General features: G+C 47.7%; 1 protein-coding gene and 1 non-coding gene across 3 annotated transcripts in view; both read right to left on the bottom strand.

The window, feature by feature from the left end:
- Window positions 1-23,955, bottom strand: part of NINJ2 (ninjurin 2) — a 93,976-nt gene that overhangs the window by 18,693 nt on the left and 51,328 nt on the right. Inside the window, exon 1 of one of the 2 annotated variants that reach the window (XM_010345032.3) lies at window positions 19,570-20,119. The exons of the other annotated variant lie outside the window; for it this stretch is intronic. Within the exon in view, the coding sequence (XP_010343334.2) occupies window positions 19,570-19,581 (12 nt within the window). The 5' untranslated portion in view covers window positions 19,582-20,119. Of the gene's footprint in view, window positions 1-19,569; window positions 20,120-23,955 lie in introns of those variants that run through there. 2 annotated transcript variants of the gene reach the window in all.
- LOC120360812 (U7 small nuclear RNA) lies at window positions 3,452-3,511 on the bottom strand. The gene has a single exon (XR_005577229.1). It is a non-coding gene; the product is annotated as a U7 small nuclear RNA (small nuclear RNA).

A 23,955-nucleotide genomic window follows, 5' to 3' on the forward strand; every position in this document is an offset into this window, starting at 1 on the left:
TGGGGTTTCTGGTTGCCAAGATCACGGGCCTTGGGAAAGCCAAGGGCTGCTTCATTGTCTGCATCCTGGGTCAAGGTCGCCTCCAGACAGCGAGATGGCCCAGCCAAGATCTGGCTTTGTCCTTACGCCTTCCCTCTGGCGGCCCTCTGCTCTCAGATGATGGTGTAACAAGGCCAGAGGCTGCTGCTGGCTCTTCTCTGAAAAGCCAGGAGCAGGCAGCAGCGCAAAATGCAAACGCCGATGCCTTCCCTGGTGGAAGCTGTGGGAACTGCCTCTCCCTGGACAGCGCAGGCCCACTCAAAGGCATCCAACCTCAAAGTACATAAGCTCCCATCCGCCGACAGGGCATGCGTTTCAGCCCTATGCCCAACCTTCCCGTCTTATAAATCAGGACACGTAACCAGCGCGGCAAGGGACCTCTTCAAGGTGACAGAACTGGGGAGTGCTAAAACTGGGACAAATGCTTCTGTGACTCCCACCAGGGGCCCTTTCCCTACCAGCCAGGTGCCTTTCTGTGCACTCTGACCGGACCGTAGAGACCCACGTGTAGGCATCCCTCTGCAGTGACCTTCACCTTCCCGGCCCTGCTCGCATCAGAACCACTGCTGCCCACGGAGGACGCCTTTCACTGGGCTCTGTGATGTGGCCAGGAGTTGAAGTTTGGGGGGAAGAGCCCACTGTCCCCGCTGCAGGCCTTTAACCCTTAGTGTGAGCAGATGGCACAACGCCTCTCCGTGCCAGGAGGGGTTCATGCCAACATCTGGAATAAACAAGGCCAAAGGGAACGAGTAGGTTCCCCAGGCGCAGTTTCTCTTCCTGCTGCTGAACACCTGTGGGAGAAGGGGCTCCGTCTTTCCTATGGAGCGTCTCTGCCAGGGTTCAGAAGTTTCTTGACTAGAGTCCTGACCTTGGTCAACAGAAAGACTAGGGGAGGAGGAGGCCAGAGTCGGCTTACCAGGACGGGCTGCAGACAGCGGGAGGCGGGACCCAGGTGAACCATCCCTTCCTCCAGCCGTTGCCTGCCCCTCCACAGGAAGCAGGCCCAGGAGACCCTGGGAATGCAGACGAGCTGAACCCAGATCACCGCCCCCATGGCAGAAGCAACCCCCAGTCAAGCAGCCGCAGAAGGTGCCCCAAGGGTGTCCGCTGTGCGGCACGGAATGTTTGCGCATGCGCCACCTTACAGAATCCACCCAGCTGCCTAAGGACAGAAGCGGAGGCTGCACTGTAAGGATAAGCAAAGGGAACCCCAGGGGAATGAAGTCCCTTTCTTAAGGCTCTTAAGGCTCTCCGACCAGTGACTTTCTGGAGCTGGGAAGGGGGCTGGGCTTTCTTAGTCTTGGTCCGGTGCTAGTGGTCTGGCCTCCGGCCACTCTCCATCTCACCCCGCCCAGCAGTGAGCTGCTCCTCCCTGCCCCTGGGCCTCTGTGCAGTGGGGCCAGGGACCCGGCATATCACAGGCAGCTCACCAGGATTTGCAGAGCAGATCGAACCTCCCTCCCCTGGGTTTGGAGTGCACTCTGGCACTTTAGACGTGAAACGACAGCCGTCACAGTCCCCAGATCAGTGTGTCATCCTTGCACTATGTAAACATAGGTTTCCCCTTGGGAAAAAAAATCCCAGTATGTGAAAAGCCAAATCAATTTGCAAGACAGCAAAATGGGGGAAGGAAGGGAAGGGAGGAGGAGCCGCGTTGCAAATGGACTCCCTGCAGACTCCCGCAAATAGTGCCCTTTGTGAGTATCTCTCTAAGCTTAGAATGAGGAAAACCTTTGTAAGCACGACATAAAATCTGGAAACCATAAAGGATCAATACATTTGACTGCATAACATTAAAATTATTTGAATGCAAAATAATAATAGCATCTACCCTTACAGTGCTTATTTCATGTCCAACCCTGCACAGAACACTTTATGTACGTGAAGTCATGTCATTCTCATAACAATCCCATGGGATAAGTACTGTCCTCATCTGAGGGACTCTGAGATTAAGTAAACTATGGTCATTGAGCTAGTAAGTTAGAGACAAAACCAGGGTGACCACGTAGCCTGCCTTCAGTGTGTGCTCCAGCCATTCCCTCAACCGCCACACACCACACGGTGTCAGGAGACAAAACAAACCGCATTAAACACTGCTGTACAGAGCACAAAGGACTGATTTTCCTGAAGTCTGTGGAGGCCTTCAAAGTGAGTCAATAGAAAAATAGAACTTGAGCAAGCAAGCCCGTGAAGAAACATCACAAATTGTGTGTGTGTGTGTGTGTGTGTGTGTGTGTGTGTGTGTATGCAAAGCCTACAAGATTGATGAAGATTTAAGAGACTGATAATACTCAGTGTTGGTGAAGACATGGATAAAAAAGCACTTTCACATACTTGGTAAAAACAGAAATTACTACCAAATGTACCAAAATTGTTATAATCAATTTTTGAGGGACAAATTGACAATTATCTGTTAAAATTTGAAATAGTCTTACCTAGTAAGTCCACTTCTAGGAGTCTCCACAGAATAAGTTTCCCGCAGAAAATGTTCCCCAAAGCTCAAAAAACAGGATATTCAATGTATCATTGACAATGTCAAAAATTGGAAATGAGTCAGATTGTAATCAATGGTGTGTGGGCTAAATAAACTGAGCTACACTCACACAATTATATACTACATACATCTTTAAAAAGAGGTGTTCTTGTCCAATCAGTAAAAAGCAATGAAACAAAACAAAACAAAATAAAAAGAATGAGGTAGATCCCTATGTATAGAAACAGAAGATATCTAAAAAGTATTTAGAGGGGAGCAAGTCAGTAAGAGCATTATATGATTCTGTATTGGTTAAAATGAAACAAAATATTCAGAGAATCTTTTTTTTTTTTTTGAGATGGGAGTCTCGCTCTTTTGTCCAGGCTGGAGTGCAGTGGCGTAATCTCGGCTCACTGCAACCTCCACCTCCCTGGCTCAAATGATTCTTCTGCCTCAGCCTCCTGAGTAGCTGGCATTATATGATTCTGTATTGGTTAAAATGAAACAAAATATTCAGAGAATCTTTTTTTTTTTTTGAGATGGAGTCTCGCTCTTTTGTCCAGGCTGGAGTGCAGTGGCGTAATCTCGGCTCACTGCAACCTCCACCTCCCTGGCTCAAATGATTCTTCTGCCTCAGCCTCCTGAGTAGCTGGCATTACAGGCATGTGCCACCACAACCGGCTACTTTTTCTGTAGAGATGACATTTCACCGTGTTGGCCAGGATAGTCCTGACCTTGTGATTCACCCACCTCAGCCTTCCAAAGTGCTGGGATTACAGGCGTGAGCCACTGCGCCCGGCCAGAGGATCTATTTTATATTTCTATGCATTAGCATAAGCATAGGCAACAAATATGAGAGGAATTTATAGCACACTAAGGACTTTCCTTTCTTTCTAAGTTATATATTTTCCCAGTTCTAGGTGTTTTCTCTCATTGGAGTGTGGTTTCAGTGAAAACCAGGAAACCTGCTGGACAAATTCTAAAAGAGCTGTAACACCTCTAATTCTAATTTTTGACAAACGAGACATCATCCTTTTATAATCAGGAAAAAACATAACAATGAGAATATTAAATATATGATAAACAGCAAAACCACCCTTCCCTGTTTATTTCTTTGTTCTACAAGAATGTGCTGGTATGCCTACTGAGTCCTAGGCACTAATGTCTCAGGCTGGGCATGCAGAGATGAATCCACATGGCTCTTGCTCTCAAGAAACTTCTGGAATAGGGGAAACAGATGGTAAGTTTTGGGGGAGGATTGTGTCCTGGGCTCAGTTCTCCTCAGTGGGGCAGGGCAGATGGGCTGCTATGGCAGCTGTCTCAGAGAGGGCTGGACCCAAGATGAGGCGGGGGCTTACTGTCAGGACCCAAGAGGTCCTAGGGTATGGGTAGAAGGCAGGAGGTGGAGCCGTGCAGGGCAGCGGATCAGGGAAGGGCTGATGAGGTGCTTTGTCCTGAGGGCTGCAGGGAGCAGTAGGAAGGTATTCCTCAGTGAGTGACATCCTTACAGCAGCATTTTATTTTTTACTTTTATTACTTTTTGTAGAGAGTGTCTTGCTATATTGCCCAGGCTTGTCTCAAACTCCTGGTCTCAAACAAGTGGTCCTCCTGCCTCAGCCTCCCAATGTACCGCAGTAGCATTTTCTTTTCTTTCTTTTCTTTTCTTTTCTTTTATTATTTATTTATTTATTTTGCAACAGAGTCTCACTCTGTCGCCCAGGCTGGAGTGCAGTGGTGCGATCTCAGCTCACTGCAACCTCTGCCTCCCAGGTTCAAGCGATTTCTCCTGCCTCAGCCTCCCAAGTAGCTGCCACCATGCCTGGCTAATTTTTTTGTATTTTTCTAAAGATGAGTTTCTACCATGTTAGCCGGGATGGTCTCGATCTCCGGACCTCGTGATCTGCCTGCCTCGGCCTCCCAAAGTGCTGGGATTACAGGCGTGAGCCACCGCACCCGGCCTGCAGCAGCATTTTAGAAGGAACCTGATGGAAGCAGCTCAAAGGATGGCTTGGAGCAGAGTGCCCTCCATGGAGAGGCCCTCTGGGGGTCTGCGGCGTAGCCTGGGCAGTGGGTATAAAATGGGACCGCCCCAAGAGAGGGTGAGGAAATAGAACTGGCAGGACTGGGTGAGCGATTGGATGCTCAGGGTGTGGGAAAGGGAGGGGTGGGGGATGACACCCTGTGCCTCTGGCTGGGTGGTGACCTTGTGCCTTCACAGTCTGAAAACACACTCTCAGCTTTGCAGCCCCAATAAGACTCAGCTGATGAACAACTTTCCAGGAGCATGCTCTTGTGTAAAAGGAGCACATACGGTAATCTACACAGACGCAGTTGTCTGGTGTGGATCACAGCAGTCTGCCCAGCCACTGCCCAGGGCACTTGGAATCTTGTCAAGGGCATAGTCCTTTGTGGGTGATGCTTACCGCTGATCAGAACCCAGAACACTACCACTTACTATTAAGGTTATAGCGAGGTGGGAGAGAAAAGTGCAGCGAGAGTGGTGCCTCTTTTCAAAATGGTATGACAGTCCCTAGGCTCTCTGGCTCCTGTTTCTGGATTCAGTGTTGTTAGGGCATCCCACCTTCACATGGTTAGTGTGAAATAACCAGGAAGGCAGTTTAGGTACTACAGGGTGTTGGGGCCCCGCTCCTAAGCAGGGTTCAAGCAGTGGGTACAGTGCCTAGATCTTACCACTCCCAGCAGCATCTCCCCCACCTCCTGCTGCTGACAGCAGTTAGCTGGGCAGAAACAGCCCTGCCACTCATGCCCAGCTGCACACACGTCAACAACCTGGGTTTGTCCACTCTCCTGATGCACGGTCCTTCCTCCTAGTCACGGCTGCTAGACCTGCCGCCCAGGACTGAGTGCTGGTTTGTCTACTATGTTGGTCAGGGGGTTGAGGCATTCTGATTGCAGAAGCCCTCTGGACAGGCAGTGCTGGTGGAGTTCTGTAGAGCTGGTCTTAAAACCAGAGGCCTTTTGGCTGAGCCCTGAGTCCCTGGAGGGACAGTGTCTGCTGTGAACAGATGTCACGGAGGGAGCAGTGCAGTGTCACAAGTCTGGCTTCTCTCCCCAGGTCTCTGAGGCACATCTTACCGTGCAGCCAGGCTGGGGGTGCTGCTAGCCTTTGTGGGAGCTGCCTGCAAGAGCCGAGGGTTGTTTCTTTGGAGACATTTCTCAAGTTCTGGGCCTCATCTGAACAAGAAAGCCTTCTGAAAGAGTGAAGTGGCCAGTGGCAGATATGGCATGTGACCTAAGTAATCAATTTTGGGGAAAGAGAGACCCCTCCACCCTACATGTTTCCAAGTCACCTCCTTGCCCCTCCTGTTCTGCTCATCCTTCCAACTGTTCCTTTAGCCTGGAGGCCTGGAGCCCCAGCCACCAGGGTGCAGCCAAACGCATATCTTGTTTGCATTCTGGGTGAACTTTCCATTAATCTGTGATAGATGAAAAACGGGGACTTTAAAGTCAGAACGCGGTCAAGTCTGGCTTTACTACCTGCTAGCTAGGTGACACTGGACAAGTTAAGTTGTCTGAACCATAGTGTCCCCAAGTGCAAAATGGGGATAAATGATAGTCTGTACCTCACTGGGTTGCTGTGACAACAGTAGGACACATTAGATATAAAATAGTTTGGTGTCTGCTAGATAATATGAGGGAGTTACCATTGCTGGAGGGATTAGGGTGGACCCTAACTAGTCAATTTTGAGCAAAGAGAGGCCCCCTTAGAAAATGGCCATTTTCTAAAGAAGCTATCTGATCAGCCAGTAGATCATGGCACGTTCTTGTAAATATCCAGCAAAAAGTGTTGAATAAAAGGAGAAAGATATTAGACACAGATTATGAAGAAACAGAATAACTAGTGTCTCTGACCGAGCACGGTGGCTCACTCCTGCAATCTTAGCACTTTGGGAGGCCGAGGCAGGTGGATCACGAGGTCAGGAGTTTGAGACCAACACGGTGAAACCCTGATCAACACGGTAAAACCCTGTTTCTACTAAATATACAAAAATTGGCCAGGAGTGGTGGCAGGTGCCTGTAATCCCAGCTACTCAGGAGGCTGAGGCAGGAGAATCACTTAAACCCAGGAGGCAGAGGTTGCAGTGAGCAGAGATCGTGCCACTGCACTCCAGACTGGTGTTGCAACAAATAAATAAATAAAAAATAAATAAATAAATTTAAAAAAAAAGAAGAAAAATAAAAGAAAGAAAAAACTGAATAAATGGAGAGATATTACATGTTCATGAATAGAAAGTCAGGCCTGTAATGTATCACGAGGTCAGGAGTTTTAGACCAGCCTGACCAAGATGGCGAAACCCTGTTTCTACTAAAAATATAAAAATTAACTGGGCATGGTGATGTGCACCTGTAATCCCAGCTACTCCGGAGGCTGAGGCAGAAGAATTGCTTGAACCTGGGAGGCAGAGGTTGCAGTGAGCCGAGATGGCACCATTGCGCTTCAGCCTGGCAACAGAGGGAGATTCCATCTCAAAAAAAAAAAAAAAAAAAAAAAGGAAAAGAAAGAGTCAATGTTGTCAAGACATTGGTTCTTCCTAACTTGATCTAAATATTCAATGCAATCCCAATAAAAATCCCAGCAAGTTATTTTGTAGATGTCAACAAACTGACTCTGAAGTTCACCTGAAGAGGCAAAAGATGAAGAATAGCCAACTCAATATTAAAGGAAAAAAATCAAGTCAGAGAACTGACACTACCCAACTTCAAGACTTGCCTAATAGGAAGCTACAGTAATCAACCACAGTGTGATATTGTCAAAAGGGTAGACAAGTAGATCAATGAAACAGAATATAGAGTCCAGAAACAGACCCACATAAACAGAGTCAACTAATCTTTGACAAAGGAGCAAAGATAATACAATGTAGCAAAGATAGTCTTTTCAACTAATTGTGCTTCCACCGGCAAAAAAAAAAAAAAAAAAAAAAAAGAATCTAAGCACAGACTTATGCTCTTCACAAAAATTAACTCAAAATGGATCACCAGCATGTAAAACACAACACTATAAAACCCCTAGACAGTAATATTGGGCAAAATCTAGGTGCTATAACATAACATAGGATAGGATGACAAGGATTTCCATCCTAGGTTATTATGTCATAAAATAGGACTTTTTATGTACAACACTGAATCCACAGTTCATGAAAGAAAGAGTTGATAAACTGAATTTTATTAAATCAAAACCTCTGCTCTGTAAAAGACAACGTCAAGAGAATCAGAAGATAAGACAGACTGGGAGAAAATACTTGCAAAAAATATTTCTGATAAAGGACAGTTATCTAAATATGTAAACTCCTAAACTTTTAAAATTCAACAATTAGAATATGAACCTGATTTGAAAAAATGGGCCAAAGACCTCTTCACAGACACCTCATCAACAAAGATATACAAATGGCAAGTAAAGTATACAAAAAGATGTCCACGTGATGGGTCACCAAATAAATGGATGCAAATTAAAACCACAATTTGATGAGAATGGCCAAAATCCAGAACACTGACAATACCAAATGCTGACAAGCTGTGGAACAACAGGAACTCCTGTTCATTGCTGCTAGGAATGCAAAATGGCACAGCCACTTTGGAACAGTTTGGCAATTTCTTTCAAAATTCAACATACTCTTCCATACGATCCAGCAACCACGCTCCTTGGGATTTTCCCAAATAAAATGAAAACGTATGTTCACACAAAAACTTACACATGGATGTTTATGGAAGGTTTATATAATTGTCAAAACTTGGAAGCCACCAAAATGAAAATACTCTATGCTGGTATGATGGTGGAAACATGTCGTTATGCATTTGTCCAAAACTGTAGACTGTAAAACACCAGGAGTGCACTCCAATGTAAACTATAGATGTTTCATGATAATGATGTGTCAATGCAGCTTCATCAGCTCTAACAAATGGATCCCTCTGTTGGGGGACATTGATAATGGGGCAGACTGTGTGCGTGTAGGGACAGGAGGCATATGGGGAGTCTCTGCACCTTCCAATTTTGCTGTGAATCTTGCTGTGAATCTAAAACTACTCTTAAAAAAAAAAAAAGAAGTTTAAAAAGAAACAAACAATAAAACCAAAGACAAGATGGTGACTTGATGGAGAAGAATTTTCCAAATATAAAAAAGTCAGGCTGGGTGCAGTGGCTCACACCTGTAATCCCAGCACTTTGGGAGGCTGAGGTGGGCGGATCACAAGGTCAAGAGATAGAGACCATCTTGGCCAACATGATAAAACCTCGTCTCTACTAAAAACACAAAAAATTGGCTGGGCATAGTGGCGCGTGCCTGTAGTCCCAGCTACTTGAGAGGCTGAGGTAGGAGAACCGCTTGAACCCGGGAGGCGGAGGTTGCAGTGAGCCAAGATCGCCCCATTGCACTCCAGCCTGGGTAACAAGAGCAAGACTCCGTCTCAGAAAAAAAAAGGAGGGGTAAGCTGGGTGCGACGGTCATACCTATAATCCCAGCACTTTGGGAGGCTGAGCCAGGGATATCCCTGGGGACCAGGAGTTGGAGACCCGCCTGGGCAACATGGCAAAATCCTGTCTCTACCAAAAATACAAAAATTAGTCGGGCACGGTGGCATGTGCCTGTAGTACCAGCTACTCAGGAGGCTGAGGTGGGAGGATTACTTGAGCCCAGGAAGTTGAGGTTACTGGGAGCCATTATTGCACCACTGCACTCCAGCCTGGACTTTGAGAGTGAGACCCTGTCTCCAAAAAAAAAAAAAAAAAGGCAGAATTCACATATTAAAAGTCATGGCCGGGCGCGGTGGCTCACACCTGTAATCCCAGCACTTTGGGAGGCTGAGGTGGGTGGATCACTTGAGGTCAGGAGTTCGAGTAGCCTGGCCAAAATGGAGAAACCCTGTCTCTACTAAAATACAAAAATTATCTGGGGCTTGATGGTGCACACCTGCAATTTCAGCTACTCGGGAGGCTGAAGCAGGAGAATCGCTTGCACCCAGGAGGTGGAGGTTGCGGTGAGCCTAGGTTGTCCCAATGCACTCCAACCTGGGTGACAGGGTGAGACTCCACCTCAAAAACAACAGCAACAATTAAAACTCATGCCACAACTATTATAAATTTATACCCTAAACCAAATAACACACCTGTTAAGTATAATTATGATCCCAGTTTTCTAAAATAAAATAAAATGCCTTTATATACAAAGGCGGAACATGGAAAGTAAAACACTAAATTGTTGGCAGTTGTAGGTTGTGGGTTTCTGGGTGATGTCTGGTTCCACCGTCTCTGTGACTTTGTGCAAGTCAGTTAACCTTTCTGTGCCTCAGTTTCCTCATGTGTAGCATGAAAATGATAATGGTACCTTCCTGACAGGGTTGCTATGCGCACTAAATGGGTTAACGCATGTAAAGTGCTTATAAGAGTGTGTGGCACTCAATAAATCTTCGTGTTGCTATTATCATAAGTTTTCTTACAGACAGGCTTTTGAATTTTCCGCTGTTTACCCAGGATACTAAGGGTTGTACTAAGAACATGGTGACACAGGAGAACATAGTCTGACATGAACAGACTTAAAGATTATAAGGAACGAATAAGTGAAACTAGGTCAGACAAGCCAAAGAATAAAGGCAGCACATATTATTTATGTTACATAAAACCATGGAGCTGTTCCTCGTGTATGATGAATTGAAGAAGTCTTGAAGTCATTGTACCTTGAGACAAAATAGGGCCAAGTGAAATTTCCACTTCTCTTGCCATTGGCCAAGAACATTTCATGGAGGAGATAGGATCTTAGAAGCCGAAGAAAAGGTGAACGTATTAGTGGGAGTTACCATTAGCAACAAACACCAATGGTGTCGCAGGAGGCTGCACGTCACGTCTGCAGTACGGCCCGCTCTGCACGGAAGGTGTCGGGGGTCTGGGGCACTGTTGCTCGTGGCCAACGCGGGGCTATTAAAGGCCAGAGGGCCCAGAGGCCTTTGCCTAGTTGAAGCCCTCTAGCATAATGCCAGACCCTTCTGGTATAAAGGACCATTTATTATCACCAGTAGGATTTTTCTTTGTAACCCTGGGTTCATTTGTGTGGGTACAAGTTCCCCTGTGGAGAAATGTTGGTGTCTCATATACAAACACCAGCATCTGCAGCTAAGTTTCCCGTAAGGAAATGAGCTTGTTAACGGGTGGGGAAGGGAAGAACTACTCACACACTCAATCATGTGTAATTGTGTGTGTGTGTGTGTGTGTGTGTGTGTGTGTAGATGTGTACAGACAGCATTTTGCCAACACCCTGTTTCTGGTATGCGAAAGGATGTTTCCACACTTGGCTGCTTCACAGGTGTTTTCACTCACTTCGCCCGGGGCACCCGGGGGTAAGTGTGGGGCGCTCAGCAGGTAGCTATGGCCACAGCTCCATTCCACCTCCACCCTCCTCCTTGCCCTTCCTCTGCCCAGAGGGAGGAAACTGGCAGTGGATTCCAGAGAGGACTGGAGAGGGCTGCCCGAGCTTGCCCATCTTCCCAGACAGGGCTATGTCTAAGACCTGGCCACAGGCCACCTTCGAAAGAGCTCAGCCATGACTCAGCTTGTGCTGTGAGAAATGAGGAGAAAGGGAGGCAGACATTTAAAACGTGGTCATCAATGGCATCTAATTAGAGCCATCTGATGTACAGGACTCCTAATAGACACCAAACTGTTCGTAGCAATTATCTTTGAATGACAGAATTAAGGAAAATTTAAAATCCTGTTTGATCGTATTTTCTACAATATTTTAAGTTTAGTTTTAATTTTCTTTTTTTTCTTTTTGAGACAGCATCTCGCCCTGTCACCCAGGCTGTAGTACAGTGGCACGATCACGGATCACTGTAGCCTCAACTTCCTGAGCTCTAGCGATCCTCCCACCTCAGCTTCCCAAGTAGCTGGGACCACAGCTGTGCACCACCACACCTGGCTAAATTTTCGTATTGTTGGTAAACATGGGGTTTCACCATGTTGGCTAGGCTGGTCTCGAACCCCTAGGTTCAAGCTGCCTCAGCTCCCAAAGTGCTGGGATTATAGGCGTGAGCCACTGCTCGCAGCCTACAATGCTTGTATTTTTGTTACAAGGATGTATTTCCTTTACCAGCAGAAAAAGAGAGAAATACTAAAATAAGTAAAGCACAAATTTAAAAAGCATTCCCCCCACCGCAGTTAATTTGTCGTGGATGAGAGATGAGAGTAACAAAGCTAAATCTTAGACTTTGGGGGGAGGTCATAGCCCCTAAGAAAAGAGTAAGTACAAGCCGTTGTGCATTGAGCAGCAGAGCTGTGTGAGACTTCACATGATCTCTGCAACATCCTGCAAGGCGGGGATTATTATCCCTGTTTACTGGTGAGTAAACAACTCAGAGACATTAAGAGACTTGTCAAGATGCCACTCATGTTCACGGCTTCACTGGGATTTGAATCATGACTTGCCTCAGCAGGGTTGGGGGCATAGGAGCACTTGGTCCCAGCAAGTGCGGAAGTGTGGAAGCCCTCCCAGCCCCACCACTGCACTTGGCCTCCTGCCTCTCCTCAGCTTGGTCAGCTCTGCACCCCAGCATGCCCAAGGGGGCTCACATTCCTCCCTGAGATGCCCCCACGGATTCACAAGGGCATCAGTATTCCCATTGCCCATCTCTGGGCACAGGAGCGGCCGTGCACTCAGGATCCCTCTGATGCCAAGGTTTGCACAGCTCTGGCCCAGCCCACCTCCTTCTGCCCAGCTGCCAGGGCCCCAGTGCTCAGCCCTCGAGTGCCTGGTGTCTGAGTCTGAGGAACGTGCCCAGAAGCAAGTTGGCACTGAGATTCACATTTACTCCTTTACTCCTTCTGAACACCTGAGCCACTGGGAGGTCTTGGCTACCTTCAAGCATCAATTCCTCAGGTGTGAATTTCTCAGTGATCCTGGGAGGTCCTTGAAGCTGGGTCCTTCTGGGAGACATGCAATGAAGGTGTTCAAGGCTATGAGGGGAAAGAGTGGGTCAAGGTAATGAGGGAAATGGAACTAGAAGTTTTACAAAATGGGTGGAGGCCAAGTGCAGTGGCTCAGGCCTGTAATCCCAGAACTTTGAAAGGCCGAGGGGGAGGATTGCCTGAGCTCAGGAGTTCGAGACCAGCCTGGGCAACATGGTGAAACCCCATCTCTACTAAAATACAGCTGGGCATGGGTGGTGCACACTTGCAGTCCCAGCTACTCAGGAGGCTGAGGCGGGAGAATCACTCGAACTCGGGAGGCGGAGGTTGCAGTGAGCTGAGATCGCGCCACTGCACTCCAGCCTGGATGAAGAGCGAGGCTCAAAAAATAAATGAATAAGCCGGGCGCGGTGGCTCAAGCCTGTAATCCCAGCACTTTGGGAGGCCGAGGCGGGTGGATCAAGAGGTCGAGAGTTCGAGACCATCCTGGTCGACATGGTGAAACCCTGTCTCTACTAAAAATACAAAAAATTAGCTGGGCATGGTGGCGCATGCCTGTAATCCCAGCTACTCAGGAGGCTGAGGCAGGAGAATTGCCTGAACCCAGGAGGCGGAGGTTGCGGTGAGCCGAGATCGCGCCATTGCACTCCAGCCTGGGTAACAAGAGCGAAACTCCGTCTCAAAATAAATAAATAAATAAATAAATAAATAAATAAATAAATAAATAATAAAATTAGATTAAATTATAAATGGAGTGGAGAAATGGTATGAAACTGGATGGCAAGACGGGTGGCAGAAATTTTGGGGGTATGTATGTGTATGTGTGTGTGTTGTGTGTGTGTGTGTTGTGTGTGTGTCCCTCTGCTGCCCAGGCTGGAGCACATGGCATGATCATAGCTCACTGCAGCCTCGACCTCCTGAGCTCAGGGAATCCTCCTACCTCGGCCTCCCAAAGTGCTGGGATTACAAGCATAAGCCACCATGCCTGGCCCAGAATTGTTGTGCATTTCTTTTTTTCTATGTGTTAGGGTTGTTCTAATGTTTATGTAAGTTTAAAAAGTCAATCTTGAGTTTTCAAAGGATAAAAACAAGGTATGTAGAAATTTCTCTGAACTCTCAATAGTTAAAACACTTCCCAATTCCTCTGATAGGGAGATTTCTGTCCTTTGAAAGATGTGTCCACCTTGACCGGAAGGCTTATTATTCAGCTGTCTCCTCATTTGCAGAATCTGGTGGAAGAGCCAACGCATTGTAAATGCTCAGCATTTGTTGAATAAATACACGAACTGGGTTTGCATCCTCATTTAGAATGCATGTAACTAGGTAGGTGCTTTTTGTATTATTTACTATGAATTTAAAAATATATATTTTGAAAAATTAGCTTTTAAAAAATAAAACAAATAGCCAGGTGCAGTGGCTCACACCTGTAATCCCAGCACTTTGGGAGGTGGAGGTAGGCACCATGACCCCAGGCTCCGTCTGGGCCGCGACTCAGGAAAGGGGGTAGATCCATGTCCTCCACTGTCCCCCATTAGTTCCGTCCCCTTCACAGTGAGAAGTGTTTTCCAACAGGCCCTAGGTACAGGGTCAGCAGAGAGGGGAGCCTTGGGGGGCATCTACACAGAAGAAATCAGCCTCCACATCCCAGCCACTCCTGGGTCCCGGCCTCGCCTCTCAGCTAGCAGCACAGACATCACTGTGCTGCTCCTTCCCCCTAGCCCCATGCCCTACCAGAAGGGGCAAAGGGCACGTCCCATCGCTCACTGCCCTGCCTGAAATGTGGCAGCCACTGTGGGCCAGGCTCAGGGCAGGGCAGAGGATTCCGGCAGGGTCAGGCTGCCTGCTGCAGGTTCCTGCAGGCCTCTGCTCCTCGTTTTTCTTGAGCCCAGAAGTTCTTTGGAGACCAGCCTGGCCAACATGGCAAAACCAAATACAAAAAATTATGTGGGCATGGTGGCGGGTGCCTGTAATCCCAGCTACTTAGGAGGCTGAGGCAGGAGAATCACTTGAACCTGGGAGGTGGAGGTTGCAGTGAGCCAAGATCAGTCTGAGCCACTGAGTGCAACTCTGTCTCAAAAAAGTAAATAAATAAAAATTTTCCATGGGAATAAGAGAGTAGAGCTAACCCAGTTTATGTATCTGACTTGATAAAACATCATTTTAAGGTACTGATGTCCCCATGTGAAGCCAGTAGCAATCCCTTAATTAAATAATCATTTGATTAAGAACAGATGTGTCACTTCAGATGCAGTGTCCTGTGTGGTGGTGATTGAGGAGCCCCGTGCAGAAGGCGTGCTGGAGGCTTCCACACTCAATAGTGTGACACGGAAGAACGGCAGTCAGACCTGGATGATCAACTCCAGAAACTCCTCCAGAGCAGCTTTACTGAGCCATCATTCACAAGCCACACAATTCACCTATTTAAAGTGAAAAACTAGTGTATACTAGTCATGCACAGCAGAACCATGTACATGTCCCTGACAGAATGGGAATTTAAAAACTGCTCCTTCCCCCTAGATATTCTGCGAAGAGCTGCTCTAGCGGCTGGCAGGCTCGGCTGTGTGTCATGGGGAGAGGGTTGAGGCACCTGCTGAAAATCTGCATCCAGGACACTGGGATACCCAGCCGTCCTCCCACTTCCATTCCTGAAAACTGGCCGCTAGGCTTATACCCTCCCCCAACACCTATCCCCAAACAGAGGTCTAGAAGATTCCTATCAGAAAAGACTACCTCGGGGCTAGGAATAGTGAATGTGCTTGTAGTCCCAGCTATTTGGGAGGCTGAGGCTGGAGGATTAATCACTTGAGCCCAGAAATTCAAAGCTGCAGTGAGCTATGATTGCACCACTGCACTCCAGCCAGAGAGACAAAAATGAAAAATAAAAAAGATGGCATAACCTAGAGAGACATTAAAACACGGACATCTGCTGGGCGTGGTGGCTCACGCCTCTAATCCCAGCACTTTGGGAGGCCGAGGCGGGTGGATCACAAGGTCAAGAGATCGAGACCATCCTGGTCAACATGGTGAAACCCCGTCTCTACCAAAAATACAAAAAATTAGCTGGGCGTGGTGGCGCGTGCCTGTAATCCCAGCTACTCAGGAGGCTGAGGCAGGAGAATTGCCTGAGCCCAGGAGGCGGAGGTTGCGGTGAGCCGAGATCGCGCCATTGCACTCCAGCCTGGGTAACAAGAGCGAAACTCTGTCTCAAAAAAAAAAAAAAAAGAAAACACTGACATCTGGAGTCCACTCGGCAAAGAAGGTAACACTCCACATTTCTGCAGTGAACTTGCCCAGTGGATGAGCTCCACCCATGCACATAAAGCTTAACATAACCTTGAAGATGAGGGCTTTGTTTTTTGAATGGGTTTTATATTAACACGGTTCAGAACTCAAAAATTTGAAAAGGTACAAGGCAAAGACCCACTCTGTCTTTCACGACTTAGTTCCCCTTCCAGTAAGCTTTTTAGTGCCTCGCTCTTTAACGCACACAGAAAGCCTACAGGAAAGATGGAGACCAAAATAAAGAAAGAAGAGAGGGGGGGAGAGAGAGAATGTAGGAAGCAGAAGAAAAGTTCAAAAAAGAAAAAGAATAAATAATATCTCCAGAGAAAAAGGAAAAGCTGTTCCATCAATGAAATAAGAATGTGTCCTGTTTTATTTATTATTTTTATAAATTACGAATAGAAATGGGGGCTTGTTATGTTGCCCAGGCTGGTCTAGAACTCCTGGCCTCAAGCAATCTGGCAGCCTTGGCATCCCAAAGTGCTGGGATTACGGGCATGAACCACCTTGTCCAGCCAATATTCTATTTCAAAAAGGAATATTTGGAGATCAAAGAAAAGATAACTCTTGGAAACTAAAAATATGAAGTTAAAAATATAAAAATTAAAAACTCAAGCTACAAAAACATTTATAAAATCTCATAGAAAGTAAAACAAAAAGATAAGGAGAGAAAAAAAATTAGACACAAAAGACAAAATTAAAGAATCACGTCAGAAGATCCAACATTGTAACACTGAGCGTTCAAGATGGGTTGAACAAAGGAAAGAAAAAAGACAAAATTTCTAAATAAACACTCAGATTTTTTTTTTTTTCCTAGAGCAGAGAACATCAATTTTGGTGTCAAAAGGACTCAGCAAGTGTCCAGTATAATGAACAAGGAACAGCTCACCCTGAGGCACATCACTGTCAACTTTAGGAACTGGAGGTCAGAGGGAATCGAAAAACTTCCCAAAGTGAGCTCCAGAGGAGAGAGAAGTGAATGGCGCTGGATATCACAGCAGTCCCACTAGAAGCTACAATTCTGTACTCAACCCACTAGCAATCACAGAAAGACGGTTTAGATAAGTTAGTCCACAAAAATTTTCCTTCCTTTTCTCACTTTCTTAGGGAGTTACTGGCAGCTGTGTGCCACCAAAATCAAGGAAGAAGACATGGAACCCACAGGACTGTGGGGCGAGTTGCTTTGGCACTAAACAGAATAGAGGGGACTGGAAGAAACACTGGAGCAAAGGAAGGGAGGGAGAGAGGACGACACTTTGCATTGAGTCCGTGGAGAACGAAGTCGGGAGACCAAGGGGGCAAGTCGAAAGACTTTGGAATTCCAATCTCAGGAAGAGTTCCTGGAACCATGGCAAGTGGTGGCTTTGTACCAAATTCCAAAAACAAGCACAGAACCAAAAAGACAAAGTGCAATATCCCGAGAAACAGGTTCAGCTCTACTCCACGAGCCTGCTGGGTTACTCAGCCCAGGTGCTGACATAGGAACCTCTCTCAGGTGTGGCCATAGGCTGTGAGTGAGTGATTGACAGTCGGATCCGGTATGATGCTTAGCTGGGGGAATGCTGAGCTAATGCCACCTTTCTCAGTAGAGCAAGCATTCTGCCCCAGCACTCAGGAAGCAGGTCAGGAGGAGATATCCTGTGTGAGCAGCTCCAAATTGCTTTTTCAGGCAGAAACCTGCGGCCCACAGGACTGGGGGTGGAAGGGGAATGGGGATGAGAGGAGGCTGGGGGCCCGCTGCGGGGTGGAGATAGGAAATCACATCCTCATTCTTGGCAGGAGCAAAGCTGCCTGTCACATAGTTTTCCTGGCTCCAGTCCTTTGGCAGTCAGCCTCCTTCTTTGTGTTGGGGGTTCCGTTGACTTTCCAATGCAAGCAGATTTGAATGGCAGCTGGGGTTTAAAAGGAAAAAGGAAATGTGCTTGGAGGAGCTGGTGTCCCATCCGGGCCCTCTGTGTGCTCTGGATGGATGGAGGATGAGTATCCAAGGTCTGGATCCTCCCTAGGAGCTAGCGGCCATTATTTTTGAATTGTTCACCAATTGCATGGCAACCCTTAAAAGTCTTTACCAAGCACACTAGCCCTCCAAGAATTTATATGATAGAATCCCGAGTCCCTTAGACTATCTTTAGGAATCTTATCCTATTACCTAAGCAACAACAAACTCTACCATCATCCAACGGCTGTCCTTGTGAAGGCTGACCATAGTCATCAACTCTGCAGCCCCCGCTACAGTGATAAAAGCCAAATGTTACCCTCGAATAATAGCAGACATTCAATACTGTGCTTATTACCTGCCTGGCACATTCCTAAGTACATATTTTAATTCATCTAATTCTCACAACAACTTCATGGGGTCAAATACAATTTCAATCCTCATTTTACAGACGAGAAAGCTGAGACATAAATGAGACATTAAATGAGATTACACAACCAGCAAATGGCAGAACCGGGAGTCACACCCAGGCAGCCTGGCTCCAGCTCCTGCCTTTTAGCCACTGTACCCAAGCCATGACAAAGGGGCAGCTTGGTGTCATGACAAGGTGTCAGCAAACAGTTCTGCTAGCTAATCCCATCTCAGCCTTCACTAGCCAGCTGACTCCAGCTAAATATTATAACTTGGCAATGGCTGAGGCGCAAGAGCCAAGGCGCCAGAGGAGAAGACCTGGATCCTAGGTCCTGCCACCTGGAAAAGAAGGACACTGATGCTGATTGAACGCTGAGTGCGTGTCAGGTCCATGTTTAATCTTCCCAGCCAGCCTGTGTGACCTTAGGCAAGTCACTATCCCTCACTGGGTCTCTGTTTTCTAATATGGATGGACCGGGTGCTTTCTGGGTTGTGGCTGTCCGATGCAATCTAGGCAACACTCGCTCACAGAAGAATCACTGCATGCACACCGTGCTACACTAGGTGCCGAAGGGGCACAGAGATGAGTAAAACGCAGACCTGGCCTTTGCAAGGCTCACAGCCCAATTCTGTTTTCCATTTTGTAAGTCCTTGTGAGCAGAGCAAGGCATTATTATCCCCCTTTTTAAAAAAACAGTAGGGGAATTGTCCCAGCTACTTGGGAGGCTCAGGCAGAAGGATTGCTTGAGCCCAGGGGGTCAAGGCTGCAGTGAGTCGTGACGGCACCACTGCACTACAACCCGGGCGACAGAGTGGACAAAATCCTGTCTCAAAAAAAAGAAAAATGCCAGGAGCAGTGGCTTATGCCTGTATTCCTAGAATTTTGGGAGACCAAGGCAGGTGGATCACCTGAGGTGGGGAGTTCGAGATCAGCCTGACCAACATGGAGAAATCCTGTCTCTACTAAAAATACAAAATTAGTTGGGTGTGGTGGCGCATGCCTGTAGTCCCACCTACTTGGGAAGCTGAGGCAGGAGAATCACTTGAACCTGGGAGGCGGAGGTTGCAGGGAGCTGAGATTGCACCATTGCACTCCAGCCTGGACAATAAGAGCAAAAAATTCCGTCTCAAAAAAAAAAAACAGGATGTGGGGAGAGACAATGTCTGGCCATGGAAGCGCACACATTTTAGAGGGTGATCCCAAGCTGACTCCGAGTCTGGGCCTCTTTCCGCTCCCAACTGTCCTACTATCCTACTTCATCTTGGCATCACTGGCACCAAAACTACAAAGTCCATTTGGAGGTCTAACTTTCCAGAGTCATTTCCAACCTTCTGCCCTCGCCATCCTGACGAGCACACGTGCACACGCACACTGCTGGACACCCAGAAGACACAGAATCAGTGCTGTGGCATGAGTGAAAATCAGCCCTTCTGGCAGCCCTCCTCTCCTGCCCAGTGCCCAGCAGCCAGCGCCCAGCGCTGAGCTGGTGAAGGTACCGTGGGCAGAGGCACACTTACCATATACATCATGACTCAGATGCCAATTGCTGACTTGGTACTGAAGCCTCTTGCCCCACCAAGCAATTACTGGAGAACAGGAAGTCTCAGCGGAAAATGAGGTCAGCCTGGAGGCTGAGAGGAAGAGGGTCAGCGAGCGCAGACTTCTGTCCCCGTGGGTCCCCACAGCAGCCAGCCAGGGCCGCAAATGCAGCAGGCGCCCACCACAGCTTCAATGGTGCGTTAGCTGCTCTGAGCTACTCTGTTCAGCACAGCTGCCTACCAGGCAGGGGCTTCATATGTGGCTCTAGAATCCGAAGGAAACAACTTCAACTCATCCTTGTTTAAGCAGAACTAGGGCTAGGACGGGAGGACCCCAACACTGGAAATCTATTCTTTAAAGAACTCTGCGTTACCAAATTCACTTCTGCATTCTGTCCCAAGAACTTCCTTTTCTATGCCCTAAGTTAGGATAGAGGAAGAGGCACACCATCCCAGGCCTTTCTTCTTTTTTTTAGGAGTCTTGCTCTGTTGCCAGGGCTGGAGTGCAGTGGCATGATCTCAGCTCACTGAAACCTCTGCCTCCTGGGTTCAAGCAATTCTCCTGCTTCAGCCTCCTGCGTAGCTGATTACAAGTGTGTGCCACCACGTCCAGCTATTTTGTTGTTGTTGTTGTTGTTCTTTTTTTTTTTTTTTTTTTGAAACAGAGTCTCACTCCCTCACCAGGCACCAGGCTGGAGTGCAGTGGCATGACCTCGGCTCACTGCAACCTCTGCCTCCTGAGTTCAAGCAATTCTCCTGCCTCAGCCTCCTGAGTAGCTGGGACTACAGGTGCCCGCCTCCACGCCCAGCTAATTTTTTTGTATTTTTAGTAGAGACGGGGTTTCACCATGTTGGCCAGGATGGTCTTGATCTCTTGACCTCATGATCCACCTGCCTCAGCCTCCCAAAGTGCTGGGATTACAGGCGTGAGCCACTGTACCCAGCTCTCGGGCTGTTCTTGAAGTGGCCTAAGAGTAGAAAAGGATTTTAGAAATCATTTAGTCTAAACTCCTCCTGGTCACACCTTTGGAAGCATTTCCATGTAGATATTCTTCCCATGCCCACCATACCTCTTCCTTGGCAAATAAATAACCTGCTCCAAGGCTAGAAGTCAAAAGAGACAAAAACTTCCATGAGTTTCCAGGAAGCGAGGCCACTATTACTCATTGTAGGAGGTTGCCCCCAATATCTGTTTGATCTTCTTGCAGGGTAGTAGGATTTTTGACTGGAGGCATGAGCACTTAGCCAAAGGCAGCATTTCCCAATCTCTCTTGCAACGTGATGGTTATATGACCAAGGTGTGGCTGAGAACTTAAAAAGAATTGGACCCCTAAAAGGAAGACACGTGTCTTCTCTATCCCCTCCCTCCCTTTTCCCCTGGCTGGAATGTGGAGATTGTGATGAGCGTCTTCAATCATGTGTATAAGGCACATATCCCAGGAGCAGAGCAACAACCTAGAAGGAGCCTGGGACCCCAACACTGTGGAGCTACTGGATTATCCCTGGACTATCTTCATGCTTGTTACACACAGGCAAGAAATAAACTTTCGTTTGGTCTAAGCTGTTACTATTCAGTCTTGTGTCAGTCAAAACTGCATTCTAACACAACACTCTTTGGGGTGTCAGGGCAGTCGCAATCTCCCATTCTCTGAGATACCCCCAAGTCCACACACCTAGGAGGTAACCTAGTGACATTATATCTGGTCCAAGAATGTCTGGCTCAGGCTGAGTAGGGGATGGACAGCAGTCCTGCCCAAGCAGGGCCAACCAGATTCTCCCTTCCATTCGTCTGGAACTGAGATTCAGTGTTGCTATTCAACCTCCATGGACTTCATGAACCAAGATGCACTTGGAGAAGCAAAAACGAGAGGCCAGGCAGCCCCAGAGAAGCAGAGGGAAGCAACTGCCTGGGCTGGTGGGGCTTGAGGTTCTGGTCCAGGACCTTAGATGGCCTCTCTGATCAGCCTGCCATGTGGTTATTGGGAGAGATGGTGACACTTTATGATAAACCCCCTCTTTTGGTCTCAGATGCTTTAGGTTGATTTCTGTCTCCTGTAACCCAAAGTGCCTGAGTCTCTTCTGATCCTCGTAAAGATCTGTGTATCCTCTAAAGCCAGGGGACACAAGGGACTGCAGCATACTCTTGGCACACCGGGTCCTCTCCATTACTGCAATCAGGAGGTCCTGAAGTGTCTTGCTGGGCGTGGTGGCTCATGCCTGTAATCCCAGCACTTTGGGAGGCCGAGGTGAGTGAATCACAAGGTCAGGAGTTCAAGACCAGCCTGGCCCACATGGTGAAACCCTATCTCTACTAAAAAATACAAAAAAAATTAGCTGGGCATGGTGGCATGTGCCTGTAGTCCCAGCTACTCTGGAGGCTGAGGCAGGTGGATCACTTGAACCTGGGAGGTGGAGGTTACAGTAAACTGAGATGGTGCCACTGCACTCCAGCTTGGACAACAGAGTGAAACTTCATCGCAAAAAACAAACAAACAAACAAACAAACAAAAAAGAAGGTCCTGAGGTGAACTAGGTGGATTGACAGATTGATCACTTGACTGGCTGATTGCTAAATCAATCCATGGATATTTGAAGAAATGCTAAACAGCCCTCATGGAATCACAGCCCAGCACCCCCAGATTCACTCCTCCTCCCGTGCTATCCCTGGCTGGCCCGATTTTGGGGTGCTCTGATACACCAGGAATAGTTTCCTTGTGCTAATGAGCAAACTTCCTTTTACAAGCTATGTCAAATCTAGTGTATCTGTGTCTCCTAAGAAAAATGCAAATTTATCCTTTTCTCCTCTTTCTGGGTCTTTCTCTCTAATTCTAAATCTCATGCATTTTAAACAACAAATGGGCCAGGCATGGTGGCTCACGCCTGTAATCTCAGCACTTTTGTAGGCTGAGGCAGGTAGACCACCTGAGGTCAGGAGTTCGAGACCAGCCTGGTCAACATGGTGAAACCCTGTCTCTACTAAAAATACAAAAAGTTAGCTGGGCATGGCACCTGTAGTCCCAGCTACTTGGGAGGCTGAGGCAGGAGAATTGCTGGAACCCAGGAGGCAGACGTTGCAGTGAGCCAAGATCGTGCCATTGCATTCCAGCCTGGGTGACAGAGTGAGACTCTGTCTCAAAAGAAAGAAAAGAAGGAAGGAAAGGAAGGGAAGGAAGGAAGAAAGGAAAGAAGGAAGGAAGGAAGGAGACAGAGAGAAAGAAAGAGAGAGAGAGAGAAAGGAAGGAAAGAGTAAATGGCCTTTCTTCTCTGGAAGGAGCAATGACTGTGCCTCCACCACGTGCCAGGCACCATGCTGGGATTTTCTTTCCCGGTGCTATTCATTTAAGCCCTTCCAGAAGCCACAGGTATGTGAGATGGAGAAAGGCCCAGCAACTTCTCAAAGCACATGGCTAGTAAGAACCGTGCTTGGGAAGGAGGCCTGCTACCCCAGCTGGAAACCCAGTGCCTTACACAAGGTCATACTGCATCCTAAAGAAGACCAGCCTTAGCGACAGTGGTTGCCTTTACTTTCTGGCCTTCTCCACAGGCACCTGCTCAGCAGAGCTTGGTTTGGGTCCAACGGTATTGGGCCCTGAGGCCCAGGGGGTATGGTGGGGGGTGTGATGTGCCTGTGTGCCCACAGGGGGCTCAGCAGATGGCACTCTTCCCTCACAGTCCTGTGGGGCCTGGCCTCCCTCCCTCTCTCTTCTTCCCCTTGCATTTCCTACTTGCCTCTGACCATGTCTTCTTCCTCCATCCCTAGCTGCTCTTTAGTACCTGTGCTCTAAGAGGATTCCTGCCTCCCTCTTATCCAGAGAAGTCACTTAGTTAGCTCATTTTTTTCCTACAGAAGGAACAAAGGTCTGACACCTCAGGGCTCAGCCTGCCTGTTTTTTTAAGCTGTGTTTGCACCCAGAGCTGGTGTCTGTCTAGCTCGGGTTCCCAGAGGCGTAGGGGCAGGACCATGTCTTCACACACCGGGCACCGTGCGTTGTCAGCACTCTGTGAAAAACCAATAGCTGTTACAGAAAGACAAGGAAGCTGCTGGCTCGGGGAGCCTGTGGTCCCGAGCTCAAAGATGCAGGCTTGAGGCCTTGATTGCTTCCATTTAGCACACAAGCCCATGTCCCTGACACCAGCCACAGAGGCCCCGCAGGGTCCAGGAGGATTCTGCACTCCCATGGTCTCTCTGAAGAGTCGGGAGAGCAGTGTGTGTGAATGTGTAAGGTAGGGAAGGACCCCCTCTCTGATTTCATTGTGGATTATAGAAATAATAAACCACAGTTATCTTTTAGTTGTGATAAACAAGTGATTCTTAAAGGAGATGAGCAGGCCCCATTAGGAAGCTACATCTGAATCTTGGTGATC

The sequence above is a fragment of the Saimiri boliviensis genome, chromosome 7, assembly GCF_048565385.1.
Source record: "Saimiri boliviensis isolate mSaiBol1 chromosome 7, mSaiBol1.pri, whole genome shotgun sequence".
Taxonomy (NCBI): domain Eukaryota; kingdom Metazoa; phylum Chordata; class Mammalia; order Primates; family Cebidae; genus Saimiri; species Saimiri boliviensis.